Source organism: Anser brachyrhynchus, assembly GCF_964034855.1.
Source record: "Anser brachyrhynchus genome assembly, chromosome: 2".
Taxonomy (NCBI): Eukaryota; Metazoa; Chordata; class Aves; order Anseriformes; family Anatidae; genus Anser; species Anser brachyrhynchus.
Window position 1 is genome coordinate 125,541,109 of NC_137695.1, and position 26,166 is coordinate 125,567,274.

General features: G+C 39.8%; 1 protein-coding gene across 2 annotated transcripts in view; it reads right to left on the reverse strand.

Moving 5' to 3' along the window:
- CPA6 (carboxypeptidase A6) overlaps positions 1-20,880 on the reverse strand; it is an 84,647-nt gene extending 63,767 nt beyond the window's left edge. For both annotated transcript variants that reach the window (XM_080580860.1, XM_080580859.1), the window contains exon 1: positions 20,138-20,880. In XM_080580860.1, coding sequence (XP_080436986.1) covers positions 20,138-20,238 — 101 coding nt within the window. In that variant the 5' untranslated portion in view covers positions 20,239-20,880. The remainder of the gene's footprint in view (positions 1-20,137) is intronic.
- Positions 20,881-26,166: the final 5,286 nt, after the last annotated feature.

Consider the following 26,166-nt stretch of genomic DNA (forward strand, 5'->3'; position numbering starts at 1 on the left):
TTGCTTCCACAGTTGTCATGTCTGGGCTACAAAGCAAAGAAAGGGAAAAAAATTGCTAGTTTAAATGCATTGCTGATACAGAGCGGGCACTTTGGTTGTGTTGCTTTAAGGCAGTGACTTCACTTTTAGGCAATAAAATCTGATTACAATGGGAAAGTATTCTTCTGAAACAGGAGAGCCAGCGGCTGAGTAAGGCTTTTAGAAAATGTACAAAGAAAGAAATCGTGGATCACTCTGGACAGAAGCTATTACCCATTATACCGGCAAATTACCAAAAAAAACCCAACAACCAAAACCAAAAACTAATCACAAATACAGCAATTTCGTATATTCCTCCAGGACATTTCAGAGATTTCAATCTCTCTATCAATGATAAACAGTAGAGATTAGGAAGAAATCTTCACCGTAGGCACACAATTTAGCAGCCACCGTGCTTCAAATGCCTTATTCTTTAGTCATTTGCGCTGGGAGAGGGACAGAAGCTATATAAAGCTTTTAATTCAGATGAGAACTGCACTTCTGAAGTGAACCTGAGTGTTCCTACTTAGCAAGACATGGGTCCCACTGCAAAGCAGCCTCAGGGTGCAGGTCACACTGTGGACCAGTCTGAGGGGTGCATGAACTGGACTGAACACGAGCTGAGAGACACGCTTGGAGTGCATGCAGTGTGCCCCAACCATATGGGGTCAGATCAGCCAGTCCAGAGCAAAACCCTGCCAAATTCACACCATGCGAGTGACTGGTCCTCAGCGCCAGCCAATCCACTCCCATCATACGTATATAGAACACTGCTTTCTAATATAGACATAACCTAAAAGGGTGGTTATTTTGACCCAATATGCCAAAATTTATAAGAGGTTGGTTGCTCAGGTTTATCTTAACCAGAAGACATACTTCAACTTTACCAAATGCCCCCCGCACTTACTGGGGGACGTTTTTTCCTATAGAAGACCACTGTATTTGAGGGTATGGGAATGTATCCTATACCATTGCTAACAGAAATCTTTCCCTCAAACCCATGTCAACGGCGCATTAGCTACAGGTCATCCAGTTTTCTGGTGAGCAAAGTTTCCTCTTCAGATTTTTGTCAAAACTGAGGTAAATCCTTATTTGCCAACAACTACTCAGCTAATTAATTTATTTCCATATATAATAAGAAGGAAGTAAATTTATTTAACTTCCAGAAGATACATATGCTTCTAATACCTATGCTGCTTCTTTTTTTTTTAGGGTCAGTGAAAACGTGGAAAACTCTTACAGAAATTTCTATTCTATTGAAGGCCAATTGAATCAAAAAAGCCAGAGAAACTTTTGTTTTTACCAGCTCTACTTGACAGATGTTTTCTGCCTACAGGGGCACTGTGTCACACAAGCATTGAGATCTGAATGCTATCAAAGTCAGTACGTACTTAAATGTGTAAAAATAAGCTTTGTCAGTTCTACATTAGAATCTTATGTGAAATATTACAGTTTTAAGCAAGTGCCAATGAATCTGAAGCACTGTTCTTCAAAACTTCTCCATAAAATATTTTAATGATCTAGATATGCGTGAACAGAGCTTTCTAAAGGTCTTTTGCAAAATCATAAATTCTCTGTTCTTACAGATCTTAGAATCTCATGCCATTAGCCTCAATTTTAAAATTAAGTGCTGTAAAAGTTTTAACTACCGATTCTGATGCTTCTAGCTTCTTTCCTCTGTTCAGTATTCATGTTTAGCTATTTTTGTGTAATGCATAAATGTCAGCCTTAAATTAGAAAGTGCTTTGGCTGAGCCCAAAGTGATGGATTTTACGAAGTGATTTGATAGATTTTAGAGGCTCTTTATATGCTCCGAGGTTTGCATTTCACATTTATTCTGAAGGTCAATTGTCAGGAGAATGAACTGTGTAACAAAGAGGCTATCAGTTCAGCAGATAAAGCGAGCAGATGCCTAATTCCCTAGGTAGATGAATATTTGGGTGCTATTTGTCTGCAGGGAGCTTGTTAATCTGCTAGAGGTTGATAGAGTTTACAGCAGCAGTAAGTGCCATTACTGATGCTGCGTTATTACTCTTCTAAAGGGCCATGCTATCACGTGGTCTTTTACCAGATAAATACAGTATCGTACAGAAAAGCACCAGATCCATGTCTGTTTTAAGGAGCAGAGCGGGGTGGTTGCTAGCTTGCCATTAGCCTCGGTGTCAGTTTGGATTCCTGATGCTGTAAGTCTCCTGACTTTCACACTTAATGAGCAACACTTAAAACTTGCCTTTGGGTATCCTCTAGAGAGCTGAGTAGCTGCTGATTTCCCTTGTCCCACCATTGTTTACAGTGAAAAGAAGGATAAATTCTGTTGCTGCAGAAGCCCTTTTATTCCCCTTCCCTTTTATACCAATGTTATAAATTAAACTATTTTAATGGTTTTCAAACCAGTTTAAAAGCACACTTAAGTAATATCATGGTACAATTTTTTTTTTTTTATATTGGATTAGGAAAGATTCAACACATGTGGCCCATCACTGGTCTAAGGCTTGTGGGCAGCAGTGATTTCTAAATGAACACTGAATTGGAAGAGAAGTGGGAGCATCATTATCACAAGAGCAGGGAGGGCACCGCAGAAATTGGAGTCAGGGAAGAGGCTGGGAACTGGGTTCAGCAGGAACAGAGGTGAAGAAGTAGAAAATGGAAATCTAGATATGAAGAGGTGGACAGACAAACAGACAGAGGGACTGGCATAAAATGGGAAGGTTTTACATCCTTACAGCCAGTGCAATTGGAGGAGAAGGTCTACCTATAAATGTTAGAAGGCATTTGTAAAAAATGACACTTGACTGTCACTCAGCATAACAGACTGGCGTTTAATCATTTTCTGGAGGGCAGGAGAAGTCAGTGACACTTGTGATAAATGGCACACAAGGCCAGAGAGGTGTGCTGACTGCAATCTTCTGTCCTGCTGCTTCTCTGCTTTCTTAAGTCAGTGCTGACTTCAGGTATTCAAGCAGTTTCTGCAGATTAAGAGTTTTTTTTTTTTTTTTAAAAAAATGAGTAAAGGAAAATTAAAGTCTTAGGGTTTCTATTTATCTGGTTTAGAGCATATAGGCTCACAACGGAGACCCATTTTCCTTGACATTTCAGATCACTAGATATTATTTTGGTTGTATCAACTAAGAAGAAGAGAAAATAAAATAACAAAAAAAAGCACAGATAATTCTGAAGATTGCTTGAACATCACTATGAATATAATGGCTCCAGATCCAGAAGGCCTTTCAATACAATGGCTCTTGACCATTCAGCAGGACATGTACTGCTGCAGTATACACAACTGAAGCGTCAGAGGTAGGCAAGAGAACTAGGATGCTGAAATTAATACACAAAAGGGATGGATTAAGAATGAACTATCTCCCTTATTTCCTAGCTCACTTCATTTGGTAAGCAGCAATGTTCCTTCTATGCAATTTTATTTATTTTTATTAGGGTTTAATGTCAAATTAGAATTATTTTTCTCCCTAAAAACAACTTCCATCTACTTCTACAAGCAGTAAGGGGCTTCTCTGCAGAATAACTTAATCCAAGAGATAGATACACAAATAGGGCTATTTACAATCTGTACTTCAGATGACACGTGCAGTTTGGTCCTAGGCCTCCTTTTCATCACTGACAAACACATTCCCTCCAGCTGACTTCCTCCATATATAAAATTCTCATATAATAAAATTCTCATAATCAAGCCGGACACCAAGCTAGAAACAATTATTCAAGCTGAGCTTCAGACTCTTTTTAGTCAAGTAAGTGACTGAGAAGTTTCTGACCAGCTGATGGATGTATTAATGGTTTTGTACAGACGGGAAAACAAACTACTTTTTCTGAATGTCTGCATGTGTTGAACTTTGGATGATGCCCAGGAATATATAGGGTCATAATTCTTGTAATACTGTATATTTGTACCAGTCCTTAGAAAACCAATGAGAAATGCATATTCAGAGGCTTAGAAGAGCAGTCCTCTAAGCCCTAAATATTAGGGCTGATGGTGAAGTTTTACTGGTTTGGAGGTCCTCTCGAGAGAGAAGGGAGGGGAATAAACCTAAACATTAAATGTTAAAGCTACCACAACCAGGAACACATGGCAGTCCAGACAGCCCATTGCCAGTTAAAGCATGTGGTAAATTCAAAGGCCTAATTTAAAGCTGGCAATACAAATGTCTGTGTAGGCTGCCAAAGAACCAGATGTCTCATGCCTGGAAGAGGCTCTTTACTGACTCTGCTTATGGGTCCTGTAATTGATATCCCAAAAGGGCAGCATAAAACATTCATAATCTAATGAGAGGTACTGTGGTCACTGGCATATCTAAGAGCTCTTTTTTTTCTTTTCTTTTTAACAAAAAGTTTTAAATTTTTCTTACCAACTTAAAATATGAAAAATAATCCTTTAAATACCTCATCTTACTACTTTAAATAGTGCTTTGAACTTCTGTGGGCTCAGAATCTGTTACCAATATAACTTAATTTATGGAGAAATGTTTGTAAGATGGAGTATGGAGATTTTTGTTTAATTTGATAAAGTCAGTTTATGGCTAGATAATATAAATATTTGTGTAGAGTTGTGGAGTGAGGTTGGAGAATGAATTGCAGTTTCCTTCACTTCAGAGAAAATCATAATTTTTGGAAAAAACAGCTTGCTTACTACCAACTGCACAAAACCCGAACTTGCTGAGTAACTCAGACTTATTCAGGATTCTTAGTCAATATCTGAATTTTCCCCCAGCAATCCAACAGGTAAATCAAAAATCAAAAAATAGGGTAGCAGTGTTATTCATTTCGTCTAAAGCAACAACAAAGTTATATGCCTGAAGAAAAGGTTAACTGGAAAAAAACCCTCTATTTGAGCATTTGAATTAATGCACTAGGGTTTGGGAGCCCTTTATGTCACCAAGAAAAGAAATGTAATCTACTTTTCATTAGCTCTGATAAACAAAATCTCCAGAGTTTGTATTACATGGCAAGGTTTTGTTTCCACCCAGGTAAAACAGGGCTTAATGCTCTGAACTGCAGTTTGTGAAAATCTCACCTATTTGACAGGTAATCACTTTTTCGTCAAATTAAGGAGCGTTCATTTTTGGCTGGATCCTGATTTCTTTCCTATAACTTCATCAAAATTGCTCTGCGATACCTTGGCTGCCCTCCCAAAATTGTAACTAGCAAAAGAGTGATTCTGTTTTTTTAGAGTTCAAGATGTGGTTACAAGTGAGTTGTGGCTTGGAATGTTCACGCCAAATGTGAGGTGATAAAAATTTGGCTCTTCTCTCTGGAGAAGTCACAGAACATAGTGACGAGGCTACTTGGAAGGCTCAGCCCACTGACAAAGCATAGCAAATCCCATTAAGCTGTCAAGTGCAATTCTTGGTGCCGGAGCCCTGTGGTGTCTGCGGTAGCAATCAGATGTTAAATGCACTGCTACAACAACATTCAACCAATTTCCTGAGATGTGCCTTTACATTTGGTTATCACTTGATTGTTGAAGAACATTTGCTGCCCCGATTATTTGTTAAACATCCGTCTTGCATCTAGTTTGCCCAAACCGAAATACCCCCAAATGCAGAGATCTTGAAGTGTCAAGTCTTGCACTGCTACTGAAATACCAAACTCTCCATTTGAGATTTTGTCATTCATTCTGTTTAGGCAATTCTCTTCTGTGCTCCTGTAAAAAAATATTCCATGCTGCAAAAGTTAAATTTATGAAACATGGTGCAAACATGTTCTGCAGGCAGACAGTAAATGCCTAGGGCATTTTACAATTGTCCTGGGAATATGGATTCTAAATCATCTCAGATTTATTACTGTAATTTTCATCAGATACCTGATACAGTAAATGTCTCTAAAGATTTTATAGTTTTTATCTAGTAAAGACAGATTGTTTAGTCTACCTTACTGAATGACATCATGCTATTCATACTTTCTGTATGAAAGACAGTTACCTTTGTGTATATTGCTTTGACTTAACAGGTTTGGAGGTATAATTGATGCCTTCTCAATTTCAGAAATGTTTCTGCGTGTATTTATGTGAATGTATAAAAAAAAACCCACATAATTTTAATGAAAAAAGACATTGCTATCAACTTCATTCAGGATGTGAGTTACCTTGGACTGAAATGAACAGACTAGATAAGGTCTTGTAAAGCTATTAGTTATGACTTCTTGTTTACTTGCATCTTGATTGATCATAATTTTAAACTCTTAGAAACCTACTAAAAACGAACAAATAAAACAAAAAATGCAAAGAGATACAGGAGAATAGGATACTCAGTTCAGATGGTGTCAGCAGAGTCTTGCACCCAGGTACTACTTCTCTGCCTTGCTCATAGCAACTCAATATGTCAAGAAGCAGAGTTTTGTCTGCTAATACTTGATGGAAACTATCAGTTTATTTCATAAATTCAATTAAAGTTCTTTCTTGCTATTATATTTCACAATAAATAAATAAATGAAATGGTAAAGAAAGCTGCTAGCTCCTTAAACAAACCATCCCCATACTTAGAAGCAATTTTGTAAATTTTTTGCCTTCTGTCCAGCTGAAAACAAGTCCCTAAATTGAAAGCATTCATAATAATAAGTTTGTTAAGCTTATTTGCACCAGTATAACACTGTTATTTATCATTCTGTCTAGATCCACTGTCCAAAAGAGCTGTGTTAGAGCTGAAACTACTACTACTTGATTATACAGGAAACACAAAGCAACTAAGACCTGGAGTTACCTGCTGATCCAGCATGTGGTAAAATGCCATTCCCTACTGAAAACTGTTCTGCAGGCTGTTTGCAGCAAGATACGAGGACAATGAAGTAAGCAAGGGAGAGGTGTGAACAAAGAGACAGGTAGGAGGAAGAGGAGTCAGCTTTTACACAGCAGGCTGTAATCTCAGCTCCGCACCTGCACAGCCAGCAAAAGGAAAGGTTCTTTGAAAACGACAACTGAGAAACTCTGTACATAGGCCTTCTGTGAAGTAAATTCTGATGCCAAATGCTATTTCCATCGGGGAACTGTTGCTTGCCAAGATATGTTCCCCAAGCAGCATTTTCACTAAAGTCTGCTTCTGCTGCTATAACACCCAGTGATTGTATCAAAGAAAACCTCTAATGTACTCGCTCCCCATCTGAAGGTGAAATGCTGGAGAAAGCAAAGAGAAAGATTTGGTTGGCCTATTTAATTTTGCTGAGATTTTTTGTTAATGTCGCTAAATAGGATTTAGCTCTATTTGACTGAAACGGACTTAAAAGGTGAGATGAAGTTCCACATGAAGAAATGCAGTGCTTGTTTTGTTTTATTTTATCTCAAGTGCTCTAATTTTCAAACCTGTGATGAATATTGAACCTCAGCCTTACTCTACTTTATCCTAGATGAGGACAGCTACTTTGATATGCCTAGAGGAGCAGGATTTAGCAAAATTATAAAGTATTTTGGGGTGAAATAAATGCAGACATATGCCCACTAAACACTAGCATTAGTACATAGACACATGGTTGTGTTTATTTTTGTTAGGTATTTAAAAGAAATTCCAGCTAAAATCACATTCTGTGCTTTTACTTGAATATATACTTGCAATTTTTTTTTTACATTGTACACTGAGATAAATTCATGAAATGAATTAATTTCCATTTGCAATTATTTCAGTTTATAAAGTTGTGATGTGCAACATATGTGCACACTGAGCTACACTTGATATGTTGTGTGAAATGATACCACAGAAATATAGAGCTGCACAAAACTATGAAATTGCTAGCTCCATTTTTCTGCAGCTTCTTTCTTGTTATATGTTTTGTGTCCCCAGCTATCCTTACATAAAGTTTCATGGAAAATGGAGTTGGCATGCTACAAGCTTTGAATAAGCTGCCAAAAACTTACATTATGCAAAAAGCAGCACAATATATGAGGTGATACTTTGCGTTTATATATGAATTTTGTGTTTTCCTTCTCAAAAGGAAAATATATCTTTTTCTTCTACTGCTGTTTTTCTTTTGTTCTACTACTATTTTTCATTTGTAAAATAGAGTGTGGGGTGACCTATGCCATTCATCAATACAAGCATCCAACAAGCAGTATTTACTTTACCTAGTCTCTACCATAAGATGACTACTGACACCCATTTTTTGCTTCTTCCATTGAACAGTTTTTTAAGCTCCCCCTTTCCCGTGTCACACTAGTAATAACGAAGCTTAAAACAACAAAAACCTACAAGCTATGGGGACACAAGTCTTGAAAGCAATGAAGCATGTTTGATGTTTTTGCATTTGAAGCAAACTTTTATGAGCAAGACTTCACTGCTAACAGCAAGCATCTGACTGTTCCTCACAGACAATGGATTCCAGTCTTCCCCTGACATTACTTCATTGCATGACATCTGGTGTTTTATGGCCATGGAGTGTAAAAATAAATACTGTGCATGTAATTTGATAACTTTAATAATAATACCTTAAATTCATCCAGTTATTTATTCTTGTAAGCAACAAAGTTCTTTCTACAATGACTAATTTAAAATATCCTTCTTTGTTTGCCTGAAGTTCGTGTAATTTTTTTCTCCTGAAAAAGTAATTTTTTCCAGTGGGGCAGATGGACTTTTGGTTGCTAAATACACCCTAATAATTATTTTTTCCATTGGCCGCTGTGAACCTGGTCCTCCCAGTGAGATCTCTGCATTTTCCTCCTACAAAAAGTCCTTTTTTTTGGTGTTGTTTATTTTATATGTTTTAATAGAATGATTATTTAGCATTTTATTAGCCAGCTATTAGCTACTTCATAATTAAGACTGTATTTCATTAGCTCTAACAACATAACTGAAATCTGGTAGACACATTACAAGTAGAATAAAACCTTTAAAATGTTGTATAATTGTCAGTTAATCTCACATCAGAGTATATACTCCTGAAGATTAGACTCCCCTTTCCCCTTACCTTCTAGTTTTCACCAAGCTGTTCATACAAGAGATATGTCTTGTATGAGATGTCCATTCAACCATACAAGAGAATGCTTTTTGTATCATTTGCTTTTTTTTCCCTGAGTGTAGCTGTGCAGCCTGCAGCCACTTGACTGGCGTGACTTGCTGCAGGCTCTTTGAGCTAATGCCTTCTAATTCAAAGACCACCCCTAACGCAGTTGCCATACATAAAAGCCCACGTGTATTTTTTCAGCAGAGATAATGGACTCTGGATTAAAGAAAAACAATACGGAAAGATCAGATTTCACAGAGCACATCGTGGATCAGTTGTTCTCTATAATTCTCTACCCTGAGCTGTTTCATGGCACTGTGTCACTGTCTGCAAATTGGTAGGATATTCTGTTTTGAAAAGGTAAAAGCTGTGTGTTTTCTCCTCACTTCTCCTCACAGTTTTATTTAGGAGAATTAAAAATCAGGTTTTCCTGGTCCCTGGACCCCTTCGTCCACCATTCCCCAGTGAAGCTTTTACAGCATCTGGAGAGGTCACCCAAAAACATAAGGCTTACCTCACCTTGAGCACTAGTCTCTACTGATTTCTTACGATCCGGGAGGCTAGCTTTACTTCACTTTTCCATCATCTTCCAGAGGGTTAAGCTAATTTGCCTTTCTACTGCTTTGAACCACCTTCCCATCTGTTTCTGTGTGACACATGCTAATTGTTACAAATTGTTCGCCACTTTGGTCAGGCAGTGGCAGCCTGTGCTGACTATCATACTTTTTGGGTATCTTTTTTTCTGTCATCCATCTTACGGACAAAAAATGTCAGTTATCTTACAGAGAAAAGAATACAGGTCCAAGGAAAGAGGGATGGGCATGGGGAAACCAACACACTGGTGAGCTGCATGCTGCCCATTGGCTAAGGACTAAGCGTCCATGAAAGAGAAGGCCTGGATGCTAAACTGGGATGCTGATGTCCTAAAGACTCCAGGTCTGTGACACTGCTAACCTGATTCTGAACAGCAAACAGCTTCTTGTGTGTCCAGTAAATATATTTCCTAATTTGATATATACTTCTGGCAGGTGGGACTAGATGTAAGGCCTTCAAAGACATAAGATTATGTGACAAACAATATGCATTGTAGACAAAAATAAAGGTTGAAACCCCTGAGTCCTTCCTCAGTCTGAGCCTGAGATGCACATGTCTGTCTCCAGGTCTGCCCACAACCGCCTGGGATGAGTAAATCAGGGTCTTTTTCACGTCTCTTTGACAGGGGTTGATGGTGTTGACTACGTGATGTTTCTCTGCCTAGGGCCTCTAAGAGAGAGGATACATTAAAGGTGCTCAGACAAAGCTTAGCCCATGCTAAACAGAGAGGAGAGACGTGGTTGTCCTTCTGTTGGGCAGAGAAGCCCTGGGTTCCTGTGCTTCCCGCTCCTTGCAGATTCTACAGAGGGAGAACCAGGACTCTCCCTCTTGGTGATTTAATGCAGAACAGAAACAACTCTTGCAGTGGGGATTTGGTTAGGCATTGGAACGGGTTGCCCAGGGAGGCGGTGGAGTCACCATCCCTGGGGGTGTTTAAGAAAATGTTGGACGTGGTGCTTAGGGACATGGTTTAGTGGGTGACATTGGTGGTTGGGGGATGGTTGGACCAGATGATCTTGGAGGTCTTTTCCAACCTTACTGATTCTATGATTCTATGATTCTATTCTATGATCAAAATCTGCATAATTACATATTTTGCTGCTGTTACAATTCTAGGCTAGGCCTCAGAAAATATAAACCACATCACAAATTATTTTCATGCTCTTGGATAGTGAATATAAAAGATTATACTCCAGTACTTTGATTTCCTCTGAAACTTTATTAAACAGGCCATGATTTAAAAATTACACCAAAACTAAGATAACTGCTTTTTGTAAAAACAAAACAACAGAACAAGCTCAGCTGAACTTAAACTATTTAATTTTTACAAAGAAAGCAAATTACTTAGATGATTTTATATTCCTTTAATAATCCCCATCTATTTTTGTGTTGTCACTTTCATAGGCAGATGGATCAGGGATCCAGTCTGTTGATAACAGAGCTGAATAAAGACGTGACGTGCTGTCCTTGTGCCACAGGACATCCTTATGCTGTGTACTGCTGATGAAGATGCAAGCTCATGCTGCTGAGACACTGGCCTTATTAAGCTGGGACTTGGCAGTATGCTTACATGGTGATTCTTGTTATTTGGTACAAATTTTAGGCAGAGTATGTTCTTGGCTGCCTGTCCTGTGCAGCGCAAGTGAACCTGAAGTTTATTTCCCTGTTGAAACTGTGCTGTGACAAAAATGCCAGAGCTCTTAATAAAACATCCATATTTAAATGCCTGCCCTGTTTTCCTGTGAAATAGTTAAAGTCCATCTAACATCAACCAATTTAATGAATATAGAGGTTATTCTTCTGTAGATACTATTATGTAAGTCTTGCGTGTTACATAAAGAAGGAATTACAGCTTCTTAAGACAGTAGGAATGATGAAGCCCCTTTGTTTCAAAAACCCACATAGCTAGTACTGAGCTTAACTTTTTCTTTAGTTTTGCACTTTTGGGAAGATGCTTATTTGAAAATAAACATCCCCTTATTCTCTCTGTGAGCCTGAAACACTCTCTTGGGATTGTTCCTTTGACACTGTCAAGGAAAAATCTGGTGGTCGGGAGTGATCAGGAAACCAAATTCTGCCGAAGTAAAACCACATTGTGCTCCTTGGAGTTCACACCTGGAATTAACTGGGCTCAGAGGACCATCTCCTGTGCATATGTGCACAGGGAGTCTGAAGCCCCTGACCCAGGTGGCTACTGGAAAACCAGGCATTGCCACTCCTTCCCTTGGCCAACCAGAGGCTCTGCAGCAGCCAGATCGCAGACTGACAAGCTGAGAGCTAGTCCAGGAAAAAAAAAAAAAAGCGGGATGAGAGGGATGTTTTTTGCTCTTTTTGCTCCCAGGATTGGCTTGCAGTAGGTGAAGGAGTGCCAGTGCCAGAGCAGGGGCAGGGGGGCTGCACATCTGGAGCAGCGGGAGCACAACCGCCTCCCCTGGCAGCGGCCGGCCATTAGCAGGTTTAGGGGCTTGGCTGTATCATCACCCCGCAGCCTTAGAGTAGCATCTGGTGGTAATCTTGGTAGGAGTACAGTCGCGTAAATCAAAGTGCACCAGTTTTTCATCAGGCCTGCTGAAGTCATTTCTCACATCTGTCCTCAAGACTTGACTTTCAGGGTTCTATCCCATGCTTTTCTTATATAATCAAATGCCTGGCTTCAGATGCCTGGATTAATCTGCTCATTTATTTCAAATAAGTTAACACTTTAAGTGCCTCGGAAGAAAAAAAAAAAAAAGGAAATGGCCAAAATACTCACTTTAAAAATCCATCTATAGACTATGGTTGTATCACGTGTGCCACCTCTTTCTCAAAACAAATGTCTGTTATGTTGTCTTGTATTTAAAATGTACCACCTTTTCTACTGCTTACCTGAGCCTTTCAAACCTGTAGGATACTGCAATCACAACTTATTATCGAAATGCAACATAAATATAAAATAAAAATGAAAAGAGACTTCTTTTTCCTCTGAGTCAACAATGTGGTGCTGCAAATTTTATCACTTTGCTGAACGTATTTGAAACATTACATGGTATAACAAACAAGAAGTTTTTCTTAGAACAACTGTTCTGCAATAAACCTTCCTCAAATTACATTTTTAAAATCCTGTTTTGGTAGCCTCCCCTGCATAGAACCTTGACTGAACTGCAGAACAGCCAGAAAAGAGGCTTTGATTTGGTAAGATACTTTTGTTTTTCCATGGCTATATTTAAGCAGCCTAGAACATACCCTCCTTAGCGGGTGCTGTAGCGTGCATTGCTTTGCCTGGTAACTCTAAGGTGTGACTTCTCTTTTAATAAGTGCACTCGCAAGTCTCGATGTTCCCCAGGGGCAGAGGTGCCTTGGTGGAGCCTCGTCCTCCAGATCATTCAGCTGGCACAGAGCAGACACAGGCAGAAGGGATGGGTCTGTGCTCCCTGCCAGCTGCTCCATGCCAGCCTGTGTGAGCACCCGTCCAGCAGACCAGGCATCCATGCTCGTCCTGGGTGATGCACAGTGCCTGTTTTTATAGTTCCACCAGAAAGCAACGAGTCCTTGGCCTTCCCTCTCATCTGGCAAGCTCAAAAGATGCAAAATATTAAAAAGAAGGGAATACATTGCCGCTATCCATTTGTTGCTTTCAATTTTAAGTCAGACTACTTTGGCTCCCGTATCCTCAGGTGCCTTGCACAAAAAGCAGTTTTAGAGTTTTCTTTGCAGATTCTTTCTTTACAATCCATGACTGCCTAGGGTGTGATTCTGACTTGATATACTGAGGTGTAACTTAAAGAGCAAAATCAATGCAGGTTTTGCTCTAGCACCAATATCAAACCAGAACCACAATTTTTTACTGAAGTATGTGAACACAGACTTTATAAATCAGAATCAAAATATACTGAACAAAAATTAGGACTGGGCTTAATTGTCTCCAGAAGTTTGCTGCCTGTAAGTCTGTTCCTGCAAATCTGAGACCAGCAGAAGTGCTGTTAAGTTCTGTAAGGAGTTTTGTCTGCAGCAGGGTTTTCGGAAAGAGGTCTAGTGTGATTATAATTATTAGTTCTCATTTTGCAACCAAACCTGCTTATCATTGTAAGTAGAACAGAGAGCACAAGATCTGCTGAAAGTTATTTTCTGCCTGAAAAATAGTACTGATAGCATAAAGAGCCAAGCAAAACAGTTTATTTTGCTTATTTTGTTGTAGAGGGTCAAACTGCAGGAAAATTCTCCCCATCTCTTGCTGTTCATACCGCTTGAACAGCAGAAATACTGAATGGTGAACTCCACTGCCTGCTTTTTGTTTTCAGTGCTATATGGATACTCACAGCAGGTTTGCTTACAGGACTGCTGGACAGACTGCCAATATATGATCTCAATATCAGTTTTTTTCTTGACTTTTGTGTGAACGTTATATACACAGTGCACCCCCTTTACAATAGAGGGAGCACAATTTCTTTTATGTATTCAGAGGTAAAATTAAGGAGAAAAGTTAAGTGAAGGACAGTTCTGTGAAACAGAGATGACAGAGTTTACCTTCTGGAGACAGTAGGAGATGATTAATGGTGGCCATTCGCCTTCAACTGGATAGAGTAATGGGTATTTCCTATGGCATTTTGACTATGTAAAGCTATTTCAGATGTACATATGACATTTTTACAGATATTAGGATTTCAGAAGACCTTGGGCTCCTGTTTATTTTGCAGTGTGGGATACAGTCCTACACAGTATATGAAACTAGAGTTCCCTGCAAAACATTTGAAATATATTCAGGAAAAGCAGATTTTTAGTTTCCCTTTTTCAAATTCACTCATTCCAGAACCTTGATTTTCTTTCTGGACTGCAAGTAAGTTCCACTGTCTTTCACGTAGGTTATTCACATACTTTAGATCCCAATTTTATAAATAAAAAAAATAATCATTACATCATTTATGTATCTGTGCCTGGCTAAGCGCTTCTGAAAGTTCGGTGCAAAATATTCAAGGTTAAGTTCATCATTTTAAGAAGCCCATGAGTGACTCCAGGAAAGTGAATTCATGGCAGCAGCAAATAGAAGGTAGTGGGTATAGTGTAGAAGTGGGAGCACTGAAGTTCACTGCAACTAGTACCAGAAGCTCTGGGAAAAGCTGTGTTTCTTCACCCGCTTATTTCCACAAGACAATGGAAGCTGGTGGATTCAAAGTAGATGCTTTAGACTGAAGGAACAGTTGGCTTTGATATGTAAATTCTGTTTTTATAAGCATCTCTGTCTAAATACATCTTAAATGTATGCTGTTTTTTGCAGAACATAACTGTTGGACTCAAAATGAAGCTCAAACACGAATTTTATTTAATAATATGCTACTTTCCTATTTGTAACATATATACTTTTAAAAATGAGGAAACTGAGGGCTTGCACTTCACAAAGAATCATTCTTACTGGAAGACCATAGGTTTCATCTAAAGTAGGGGACCTAGGAAAGGTTCAGAGCTTCCAAGTATGGCTGAAAGTTTTGCCCATGTCCTCATTGTTTATCTTTTTTTGCCCATGTCCTGATTCTTTATACCTTCCCCTACCCTCAAGTTTTCTGCTCCTCTCCTCCACATGCAGAAGCCAGACAGGGACCACGACATCATCCAACAAGGTCTTGATCTGGACATGTATGGGATCAGGCTTGCATGGTGACATGAACCTGGAGATCAGTTTAGACAAAGTCATAACGAGCTGGGAACCTCTTTGCCTGGCCTTCGCTTTGCCTGTGTAATGTGGACGTGCACTGTTGTTCTAATTACTGGAAAAAAAAAGTGAAAAAGGGAAAGAAAGAGCAACTGAAACACTTCATATTTCTCATTTATAATAAGGAGGGCAGAGAGGCTATAAAAGGTAAATTTAACATGCCTGGACTTAAGAGGAGAAAAGGAATCAAAACTTGGCAGCATTATTTTTTCCCTTTAGAAGAACATAAATGATGTTGTGCTGGGAGAGTATCAGGTGATGAGAAAGCATAAAAATTAGAGTTGTGGTCTTGAGACCAGAGTGGGTATAGAGGTGCCAGAGTTGTCATGGATTTCACAGACCTGTGCTCTTTCTAGGAATCACTGGTGTTTCTATTCCAGAATTATTAATTTGAAAAGAGAATACTAAAATTGCTTGTGCATGATGCTATAGAGCTCATAGCTTTTCACCTTTCAGAAGCTCCCTGACACCATCTAGAGAAACAGTAAGTGTGGTTTTCATCTGAACGATTATGACTTCAGCCTAATGCTGGTGGTATTCTTTCCAAATGCTTTTTTTGCCAGTTATGTATATGACATTTTACCTTAACTTGAGGGTGGAAAAGGAGACCTGAGTAGAAGAGAGAAAGAACGTTTTTTTTACTCAGCAAAACAGATCTTTTAGTCCCTGTTTAAAACATTTGGAAAAAAATCTTCAGAGGGGAATAGCACAGGAGTTCCTTTCCACTTCTCTATTCCCTCAGCAACCAGGTTTTATCACAGTCCCATGTGTTTTTTTCCATGAGACAGAACAATTGCTAGCTATTGTGTATAAGGTACTGTGGGATCAGAGGCACTTAGCTTTGGTATGCTGGGATGTTAACAGGCATTAAAATATTTGAAATTTGCTGAATGTTCTCAGATTTGATGTCTGTGTTTATTTGCATGACCAGTTGGTTTGTGCAGTTTATGGGATGTGATGTCCCAGTAGTTACAGCATACTACGTCTTGGATTATGGAACATTTCTTTGCTGTTTTCTGTTTCTTATCCACCCCAAATGCAATAGCATAAGAATGCATCATAGCCTTTACTTGATGCAAAGAAATGGCAAATATCTGCTGTACTGCAACCCACATAAGCTGTAACTTTTTGGAGGAGTTGATTTCTCAATGCAATGTTCAAAAGGACTCCCAAAACCTCCAGAAAGCAAGCAAACAAACAAAAACAAAACAGAACAAAGCAAACAAAACCTTAGAGAAGAACTGACCACTTTTTTTTTTTTCTTTAGTTATTGGAGGTAAAAGCAAAGGTGAGAAGGTGAGATGAGGCACACTTCTGATAAGGCTTTGAAAGAATTTACAAGTGATATGGAACAGAAAGTGAGGTAGGAAACAGAAGGTACATGCCCAGCCACCATCTTTCAGGTGATGGGAGATGAGCTGGAGTAAAAGAACCCTATTAGAGATTTTTAAAGAACAAATGAGAGAGGTGATTTTTCCCCTAAGAAATCTTGACCTGTTTATGGGAAGCCGTCTCTTTCTTCATAGAATAACTAAGAGCTAGAAGATTGTTGCATTTGGTTAAAAAATAAAATAAATCCATCTTCTCCAATAACCTACTCTTCAAAACTGTCAAAAGAGAAGTGAAACAACAAAGCAAATTATATTGTATATTATACTGTATATTACCAGTAAGTACTCTTCCACTGTACACTTACTTTCACCTCAGTGATTTCCTGGGCTGGATGTCATTTCAGAGGTATTACTAGTAACTCTCAGCGGGTTTCCCATCCATGGATCTGTCAAGCCCCCCTAAACCCTTGTAAACATTTCACATCCCTCAGCAGAGTTCCACAGGTCTCACACCAGTGGGGTGAAGAAACTTCTTTTCAACCTGGGTCATACTAGATTCATCTTACACCTCCCAATTCCTGTGGGAGGAAACAGTGAACCACTGATCTCTATCCACCACCTCCCTGTGCCTGAAAGCTTGTAGATATTTGTCATTACCTAAATTTTTTCTACTGGAAACCAAAGTGTCCTAGCTTACTCAGTTATTTCTGGCACTTAAACTTTTCCATCCATTTGATCATCCATGTTGCCCCTGTATGAACCTCTGGTAATGGCCTCCTGGAAAATCCTCACGAATGCACCATAGCAACTCTCCAAACCCTGATGTGTCCCCACCTCTCCTATCTCCACTGGAACCTTTGGAACGAGAATGCAAATGGGAGCAGGAAAACTGCGGGTAGGGGAGTATAGTACTGAGTTTGATGTAAGGTAGCTGATTTCCAGGGTCTTTTAGAGGGGAAGGCGGCAGCTCCAAGCTCCTTAAGCTCCTCCTTGAGTTCCTGCAGGCACAAGAGCACAGGAGTAGGTTGGACTCTTGTTTGTTGTGTGAGGCAGCAGAAGGTAAATACGTCCGTGTCTGAGTCTTTGCAAGAACTCAGTGGGCACGAGAGGTGCTGCCCTGCTTGCCACTCTTTGCTGAGACTTCCCAACTATTTGTTGACTTCCCAAAGGTATCTGGAATCTATTTGCTTAAAGATGTGTCCCTGTGGCATACCCCGCCTGCTCTGAACCCAGTTTGGAGGAGTTAGTTTGGAGAAATATGTGGAATACTAATTAATCGTATTAGGTCAGAGTCCTTAGCTAAAGAACTGCAATTGTTCTGTGCCTTCTAGTGCTGGTCTAAGTTTATGAGAAATGCATTCTGTTGCTTTTTTTGTTCTTTCTTTTCTTTCTTCCCTTTGCCCTAATTATACTTATGCCTTCCCCTTACATGGTACAGCTTCTGACACAACAGAGATGACTAGGACTGACACAAAATTACTTAGCCCAGAAAGAATTCAGGCGGTTGGGACACGCCTTTTAATGATGAACATTAGAAAACTATATTCACCTCCTGACTGCCCTCCTCAAAAAGAACCTACCAAACAATTTTTCCTCTTGGTGATGACCGGGTTCAGTAGTGAAGGCAACACCTGCTCAACTGTTTTCAATCAATTGCACATGCGGAGGAAATTAAATGATTCTGCCCAGGACCTTGAGCTGGTAGCAGAATCTTCGAAAGGACAAGACGTATTTGTAGTTCCAAAGAAACCCTCAACCTGCTTCAAGCTGATTTTTCTTCATCTTTTATTGACAAAAATGATGCCAGGATGGTAGTAATGGAAAATATTAGCAGAATGGGAAAAATATCAGGGTGTTTCTCAAGTTTGTATTACACACGCGTTACACATTCTGGTCTGTGTTACAAATGGGACCACATTTTCAGCAAGACTTGTAAATGTATCTCATCCCCCTGCTACAATTGCCTATTGACCAAGAGTTTTGTAATGAATGCTAGTCCTTTTTCTGAGTAGTGAGTTTTGTTGTGATTGCCCAGATTCTGGAAGTTGACAAGAAGTCTCATTTTTTTCTGGGCTAGACGCTCTGCAAAAGCTTCTAGGACAAGGATCAACAGGGGAGAGTTTTTGTGGGTTTTCACCTGCCACCCAGGGCACATCAAATGCTTAAACAAGAAAGAGATTTAAAAAATAAATAAATTAACATTCAAGAATTGAATTGAGAAGTCAGTGAATCACATGAATTATCAGAGGTACAATACTTGAACCTGCAGGCATTTTTTTTCCTGTTTTAATTGACAGGACTATAGATAGACAATCTTATTTAAACCTAGAGGATATTAAAATACATGTTCTGACATCTCAGACATCCAGCAACAGATAAGGCGTGTAACTAATATTCAGAAAAAGTTATGATCTGGCACTGGGAACTTGTTTTTCATCTCAATGTCATCTGCAAACAAATTGAATACAATCCTGAAGATAAAAAAATCATGTCTTACTGAGACCATGACTGCACATTGGGTTCCAGATAGAGAGAAGAATGCTGTGGCACAGGACTTACGACACAACTCTGGCTTTAAAGAGGAGTTTGGTTTTCTGTCCTGTGCCTTCCCTTTGCCTCCAGGCGGGCTCCTGACTGTGGCGGCTGGTTTGGTTAACAGTGAGATAGCTGCTGAGGTGCAAGGAACCAAACAGAGATGACGAAACAGCTGTCAATTGTTTTACTACTTCCTATCAGTAACAGTGACCCGGGGTGAATAGCTTCCTTTCACATTACCTTTTTTTTTTTTTAACTTCATTTTACTAGTGGAATTTATATGCCTGGTTTGGTTACTTAAATTAAATGAAAAGAATTATACAGCTCCTACTTCTACAGTGATGTGTCCTGAGGAATTTGCTGGTCAGTTTGAATGGATTTTATACCGTATGTTGAAAGATGCCATTGGCTGGTAGTGGTCCTGTGTTTGGCTGTCTTTATTTTTGTTTACATCATGAATCTCTCGCAGACACAATTTTATTAAATACCTGCTAAAAAGAAACTCTCTAGATCAGGCATACACAGTTTGGCGGCAAAGCCTAGCAGCGATATCACAGTTTGCAATTTACTACGACTTTCTAGTCTACTGCTTTTCAATCTTTCTAACACAAACTTGGACTTTAAATGAAGAAAAAAGCCTCGTTTGAAATACACGTGGAATCCTTCACTCGCTTACAGCCAGGTTAATCAGGTTCCCTTCCTGCCTGGGCTTTTTATGCGTTAAAACCACACACAGTTTTAAAGAGAAAAAATAATAACACAGTTTCAAGTTCCATTAAGCCACGTTCCCCAAAGGAAAACCCAAACCTTCATTCATTTCATAGTGAAACCCCTGCATTTATTCCCCCCCCCCCTTCCCCTACGCGGTGGCAGCTCCTAGCAGGGCACTAAAACTTTTTTCCTCTCCTCTTCAGCGCAAGCATCCTTTCCAGCGCTCTGGCTCCGGAGCACGCCGCTGGGAGGCAGCTGCAGGAGGGAATATTGAATCCTGAAGCCCGAGCCCGTCCCGGCCCTCGGCGGGGGCTGCGGGGGCACTTACCCGGCGTAGCGGCCGCGGTGGGCGCGGAGCGGCAGCGCAGCCTGGAGGCAGAGCAGACAAAGGAGGGGCAGGAGGGCGGCGGGGAGCCGGCGGGGCGGCATGATGAGGGGCCGGGAGCGGCACCGGCACCGGCACCGGGACGTGCGACCCGGGACCCTGCCCGGGTGGCGGCCACCGCGCACACAAAGCCGGCGCGGAGCGGAGCGGAGGCGGGGGCCGGGGAGGAGCGGAGCGGGGGGCGCGGGGGGGAGAAGGCAGCGGGGAGCGGGGGGAGGACGGCGCCGGGAGGGCTGGGCTGGGGGTGTCCTCCCTTCAGCCTGGGGGTGTCCTCTCCCCTCGGTCTGGGGGTGCCGCCTCTGCAGGTGCCTCGCCACGGCCCCCCCCGGAGGCGGAGGGGGGTAGGTGGGTGTGCGGGGGGGGATTTTGGCCGCCGGGCAAAGGGCTGAGTGTGGTAAGGGGGCAGAGAGAGCCCAAACGTGGGGCGGTGGAGAGCGGCCGTCGGGACGCGCCAAGGGAGAAGGTGGGATTTCATGTGCGGTGCCAAGAGCCTTGGGCCTGAAGAGTGGGAAGGGGAAGAGGGACTGCCCTAAGAAGATACAAACTTTTTCTTTCTTTCTTTCTTTCTTTCTTTCTTTCTTTCTTTTTCTTTCTTTCTTTCTTTCTTTCTTTTCTTTCTTTCTTCCTTCCTTCCTTCCTTCCTTCCTTCCTTCCTTCCTTCCTTCCTTCCTTCCTTCCTTCCTTCCTTCCTTCCTTCCTTCCTTCCTTCCTTCCTTCCTTCCTTCCTTCCTTCCTTCCTTCCTTCCTTCCTTCTTGCTTTCTTGCTTGCTTGCTTTCCTTCTTGCTTTCCTTCTTTTGTACATTCTTTCTTTCTTTCCTAATTTCTTTCTTTCTTTCTTTTTTACACTTTTTCTTTCTTTCTTTTTTACACTTTTTCTTTCTTTCTTTTTAACACTTTTTCTTTCTTTCTTTTAAATCTGGTTTTGTGCTATCTTTTCCATGCTGCTGAGGAGTGAAAAGCTCCTGTGAACATAGGTCACTGGGACACAGGGGCCATCAAGGAAAATGGGGAGAGTTTTGCTGCAAGTAGCTGTAGTTTACAGGAATCATGCGGATCGCTTGTTAAGATAAAAAGTAGGTAAAAGTATAATACATTGGCATGTATTTATTTATTTATGTATTATTGATATATTATCGATTTATTCCATATTGATGGAATAAATCAATAGCTTCTTAGATACTTAAATATTGACTTTGTGCTTCAAAACCAACTGGCCCTCAGCCTCTCTGAGAGAAAAGAGGAGAGTGGGCTGTAGACAAATGAAACCAGCTGATATTTGAACATGTGTGAGAACTACTGTAAATCCCTGTTAATGTTTCAGAGGCACGGGGAGCTTTTTGAAAAGCTCTGTATTAAACCACACACACTTTGTGTTCTGCTGCTGAAAGGTGAAGGAACGTTTTCCTTTGTCTCTTTCCATGCTGGCACCAAATCTGACACTGGCTGTGCGATGGAGTCTGGAGATGGAAAAGACCCGGTCCAGGGCATGATTATTCCCTTCTGCTTGGTTACTGGTGTTTCTTCATTGAACTCCCAGAATATATCCTGCTTAAAATCTCAAATTTGCTTTTGGTGGAGCTACACAGAGGTGAATTTGTATGTGTGTGCTTGTGCACGGATGTGTGTTCAGCACGGGGTGTTTTGCATCTGTTGTCAAAAACACCTTCAATTTCTTGCGGGAAAAAAAACAACAAACATTTTCTGCAAATCTTCAGTCTTGTAGTAAATATAAATCTAACTTTATGGACACATATTTAATGTATAAGCCCTACTGTTTGCTCAGAGGTAACTTCAGAGGTGAAGTCAGCTGTCATGAATTTGAGTAAGTGACTTTTGGAGGGCATGAGTATGATACTGAAGCAAAAAGCAAAGCTTTATTTCATGTGCTTTTCTTGCTCACTTTTCTTACTAACTATCCTTCCTACAACTAAAGTGCATCAGGTAATATGCTGATCTATTAAAATGGTTGCAAAATACTGTTTGGCTTTCAGTCTGAAAACTTGGGTCCATTTCATCTAAAAAAAATTTTCCTATTGGCTTCTGTTTGCAAAACAGTTTTCCTATTCTAAAATTGTTGCTTTTAAGATGAAATCCTGGCTTCATCAGAGTTAAGGAGAATTTTACTGTGGGTTTCTGTTGGTCTATACTTCATTCTTACATCTTGCCTTTCTGTAACATTCCTCAAAACTAAAATGCGAGACCATAAATGTGAGAAAGAAAGGGAGTTCAAGCATCAAAACCAATTACTAAAGATAAATAACAACATCTGGGATAAACGCTCATAAAGGGTATACCATCTTTGTTAACATGTACTACTTCTACCTGTTTAAAATAAATTTAAAATTACACCTTCAGAATGGTGGAGAAGCTGGAGAGACAAATAGCCCCAAATATCAGAAAGAGCTTTAACAGAGATAGGGATTGCGAGGGGTTATACAGGTCCCTTGGTCTCCCTCTGGTCCATCACTTTAAATCATAGTGGGTTACTGGGCAGGCTGGACGGAGAGCTGGAACTTTGTAATACTGGCAGCTAGGAAAGGTTTTAAACACTCTATAGTTGAGCCTGGAAGTTATGCATGTGCTAACATGCCTGACAAGATGGGGCTATAAAACTTGCACCCAGTTAAGCAAAGAATTTTGGAGGAAGAAAATAAGAATTTCTTTTCCTTCACTTCTTGGAGCTGAAAAGAGGAATTGCCAACACCAGGGTTCTGGTGTGCGGCTTTGACTTGAAGGTGATGAGAGCCTGCAAAGGAGCAGGAGAAAGTCTGGGATATGATTTCCCTCTTAATGAATCAAGACGTGGGATTTAGCACAGCATCCCACACTTTACAAGGAGCACAGGCTATAGAAACAGAGGCAATCCTACATGGCATGAAAACAAGAAAAGCTTCATATAAAGTAAGTGGGCAGGCAGCCTACATGTGGTACCTGAACTTGAGAACATGCTGTTTATTGAGAAGCCTGTAATTGCACAGAAGAACTGAAAAAGGGAAATAGTTTCTTATAAGCATGTTTTATACCTTTGTGCTGTCCCAAGTCTCACATTTGTGAGAAGGTTGCAATAGCCTGAATAAATAAATGATCCTTGCTGCATGTTTGTTAGAATTATAATGAAACAGAAACAGGAGTTTAAACAAGGCATATATTGTTCTAGTTTAAATCACACTGATTAATACTAAATTGGAATAAGTGTGTTCATGCTGGGTTTTGCACTGCTACAACCAGTTAAAAAATTGAGGTTGATTGAGTGCAATGTCCTTTTAAAGACCTGGCCTCCATTTCTTTTAACTCACGCAGAGACCTTGAGGGCTGAAGGATAGTGAGAGTGGCTCTTCTGATGCTGAGCTAGATTAGGTACGGGTCTAAAAGAACATGAAAGCAATATAATCCATGCGTGAAAGCCATGGTTGAGTTAACTTTAACTTCCGGTAGTCAGGAGTGTTACTGTAGCAACAGAGAGCTGATAGCCTGTGGATTTATCTACTCCTGGGGCCGGTTATTCAGGTTGTGCTGAGCCTTGTACTATCAGGGACATGCTGCTCTTGGTACCTGAGCTACCCTAAACTTAGTTGGGCTTCCAGGCACTGCAGTGGCAAGACACTTGAAGTGTCTGTGCTTTTGTTTGCTGCCTTTCCTTGCCTCTATCCCCATCCTCACTCACATCTCCTCTTTCACTTAATGTATTTCCATCTTCTCTTCTGCTATTATTCTCTTATTCTACAGAAGGACATAAACACAGTTTAGAAATTCTTTTACATTTTCTAGAAATGAGAGATATTTATACTTGGATATGCTTTATAAAGAAGCTGCTAAAAAAAATTAGGTATATAACAGGCAAATAATCAACACATCAACTCCCCATAGGAGTCTTTAGAAATCATGCTGATAGATAACACCAAGTAACAATATTGCATAACCTGACGAGTTCTGTTCCCTAGCAAGGTTTTAGTCTTAGAAAAAGAGTTATGCTTGTATTCATTGCTTTATTTATACTTATTTTAAAACTGGCCATAGGAAAGAAATTTTCTTTGAGGGACCTGTGGCAGCCAACATTGTGAAGGAAAGCTGTTTTGAGATTCTACCTTAAGACATGCACAGTCACTTCTTTTAAGCTTTCGGCTGTAAGTATTAAAAAAAAAAAAAAAAAAAAAAGCTTTGGTCTCGACAATAACTTTATTTTTTTATTTTATTTTATTTTTTTTTTAAGTGAGAGATGTGTCTAACTGGATAAACAAATTGTAGTGTAACTCTATGTAGACTTTTTAACAGACTTCCCTTTACCCCTGCAACAGAAACAACATTAAAATAAATAAATAAATAAAAACCTTATGTCTGAACCTAAAGGATTTTCATTTGAGTGAAAAGTCATTGAATCATAGAATATCCCAAGTTGGAAGGTACCTATAAGGGTCATCGAATCCAACTTCTGGCTCCACACAGTACTATCTCAAAATTAAACCCTATGTCTGAGAGCATTGTCAGTCTTTCCATCAGGCAAGCAGTATCTCTAGTCTTTCTGTCAAGCTGAAAATTTCAAACTGGGAAATACGACAATGGCAATTTAAAAATTTCTTGCACCTCCTACACAAATCATGTCTGTTTACTTTCTGTACAAATGATTTGTGTCTAGTAACATCGTGAACTTGTATTTCACATTCCTCCAACCCTTTTTGAATTTCTGTACTTTGCAGTCATTAAAGACGTTGGCCTTCCTCTAACTTCGTGGAGGATTCGATTGGTTTTGCAGATGGCAATACTAAGGTATATGGGGAGGCTGAATGATTTGTCTCAGATGAAAGAGCAAGCCTTTGGCAACTGTAAATCTATAATTTGGGTCTCCTGGCAATAACTACTGAAACATTTGCCATGAGTAAGTTTGTATTTTTAAGACTGTATTTTTAATCTAAAAGGCAAACATAGTTCCGTGAGTCCCAAACTTGTCTAAGCATACTCAGGGTTAGATACAGTTTCACTTCTTTTACTCCAAGAGCAGGGTCATACTCACAATGGAAGATTATGTTTAACATTAACTATAATATATGCATTATGTTTGTAATCACTGGATATCCAGTAATTTTATTTTTTTATAACATTGAGAAGAAAGGTAAAATAATAACAATGTTTATTTTGAAACACTGTGAGAAATCTGACTTCTGAACCAGAGAGCAATGCTTATAACTGTTCTATAGCAGCTACTGTGCACAAAAGATGACAGGAGCTGGGTTTTTATTTATATCAACTACCATTTACCATATGTGCACATGAAAATATTTAGAAACAAAAGGTACGTTTGAAGGAGTAAGTTCAATGAAATAGTGTGGTGTGAGACTCTCCAAACAGCTCACAGCTGCAGAAGTTCTGCAGTGGACTATCATTATATAGTTGATTGAATGTTTCTAGGAGGAAAAGAAACATTACATATAATACCATCCTGAAGATAGGTGAAACAGAAACTACTTAGATGATAATTTATCTGTCAGCTGCACTGGCATGAAAAGTATCTTTCCTCCTCCTCCCTTTCTCGCCCTTAACATTGCCTGATAATTATCAGGTCATTTTACCATCTGTGCTTGGAATGATATTTGGATTGTCCTCCTTCAAATTTGGATGCCTCAATAGCTTGAAGCTGTATATAATTAGGTACCATGTACTTCAGAGCTTTATGCAACTTGAATGCTGAAAAATGTTGAAAAGATTGAAAAATGTGAATGGTGAAAAATACTGGTATTGCAGGATCCTGTCATTCCAGTTCTGAAGTGTTAAAGAGGCGGGGAATAAAGTCTAGATCTGGTGAAATATGTTAGGAAACAGAACAGAAGCAAAACAAGAGGACCCCCAAAAGCATATTTAATGAAAACATCTTTGTGTCTTACAAGCAGACAGTGATAGAGCAAGACAATACCCCTGTCTGTGATCAGCTTTTCAAAAAAAATGAATGTGCTGCCATGAGAAGAAACTGTCTTGAGTT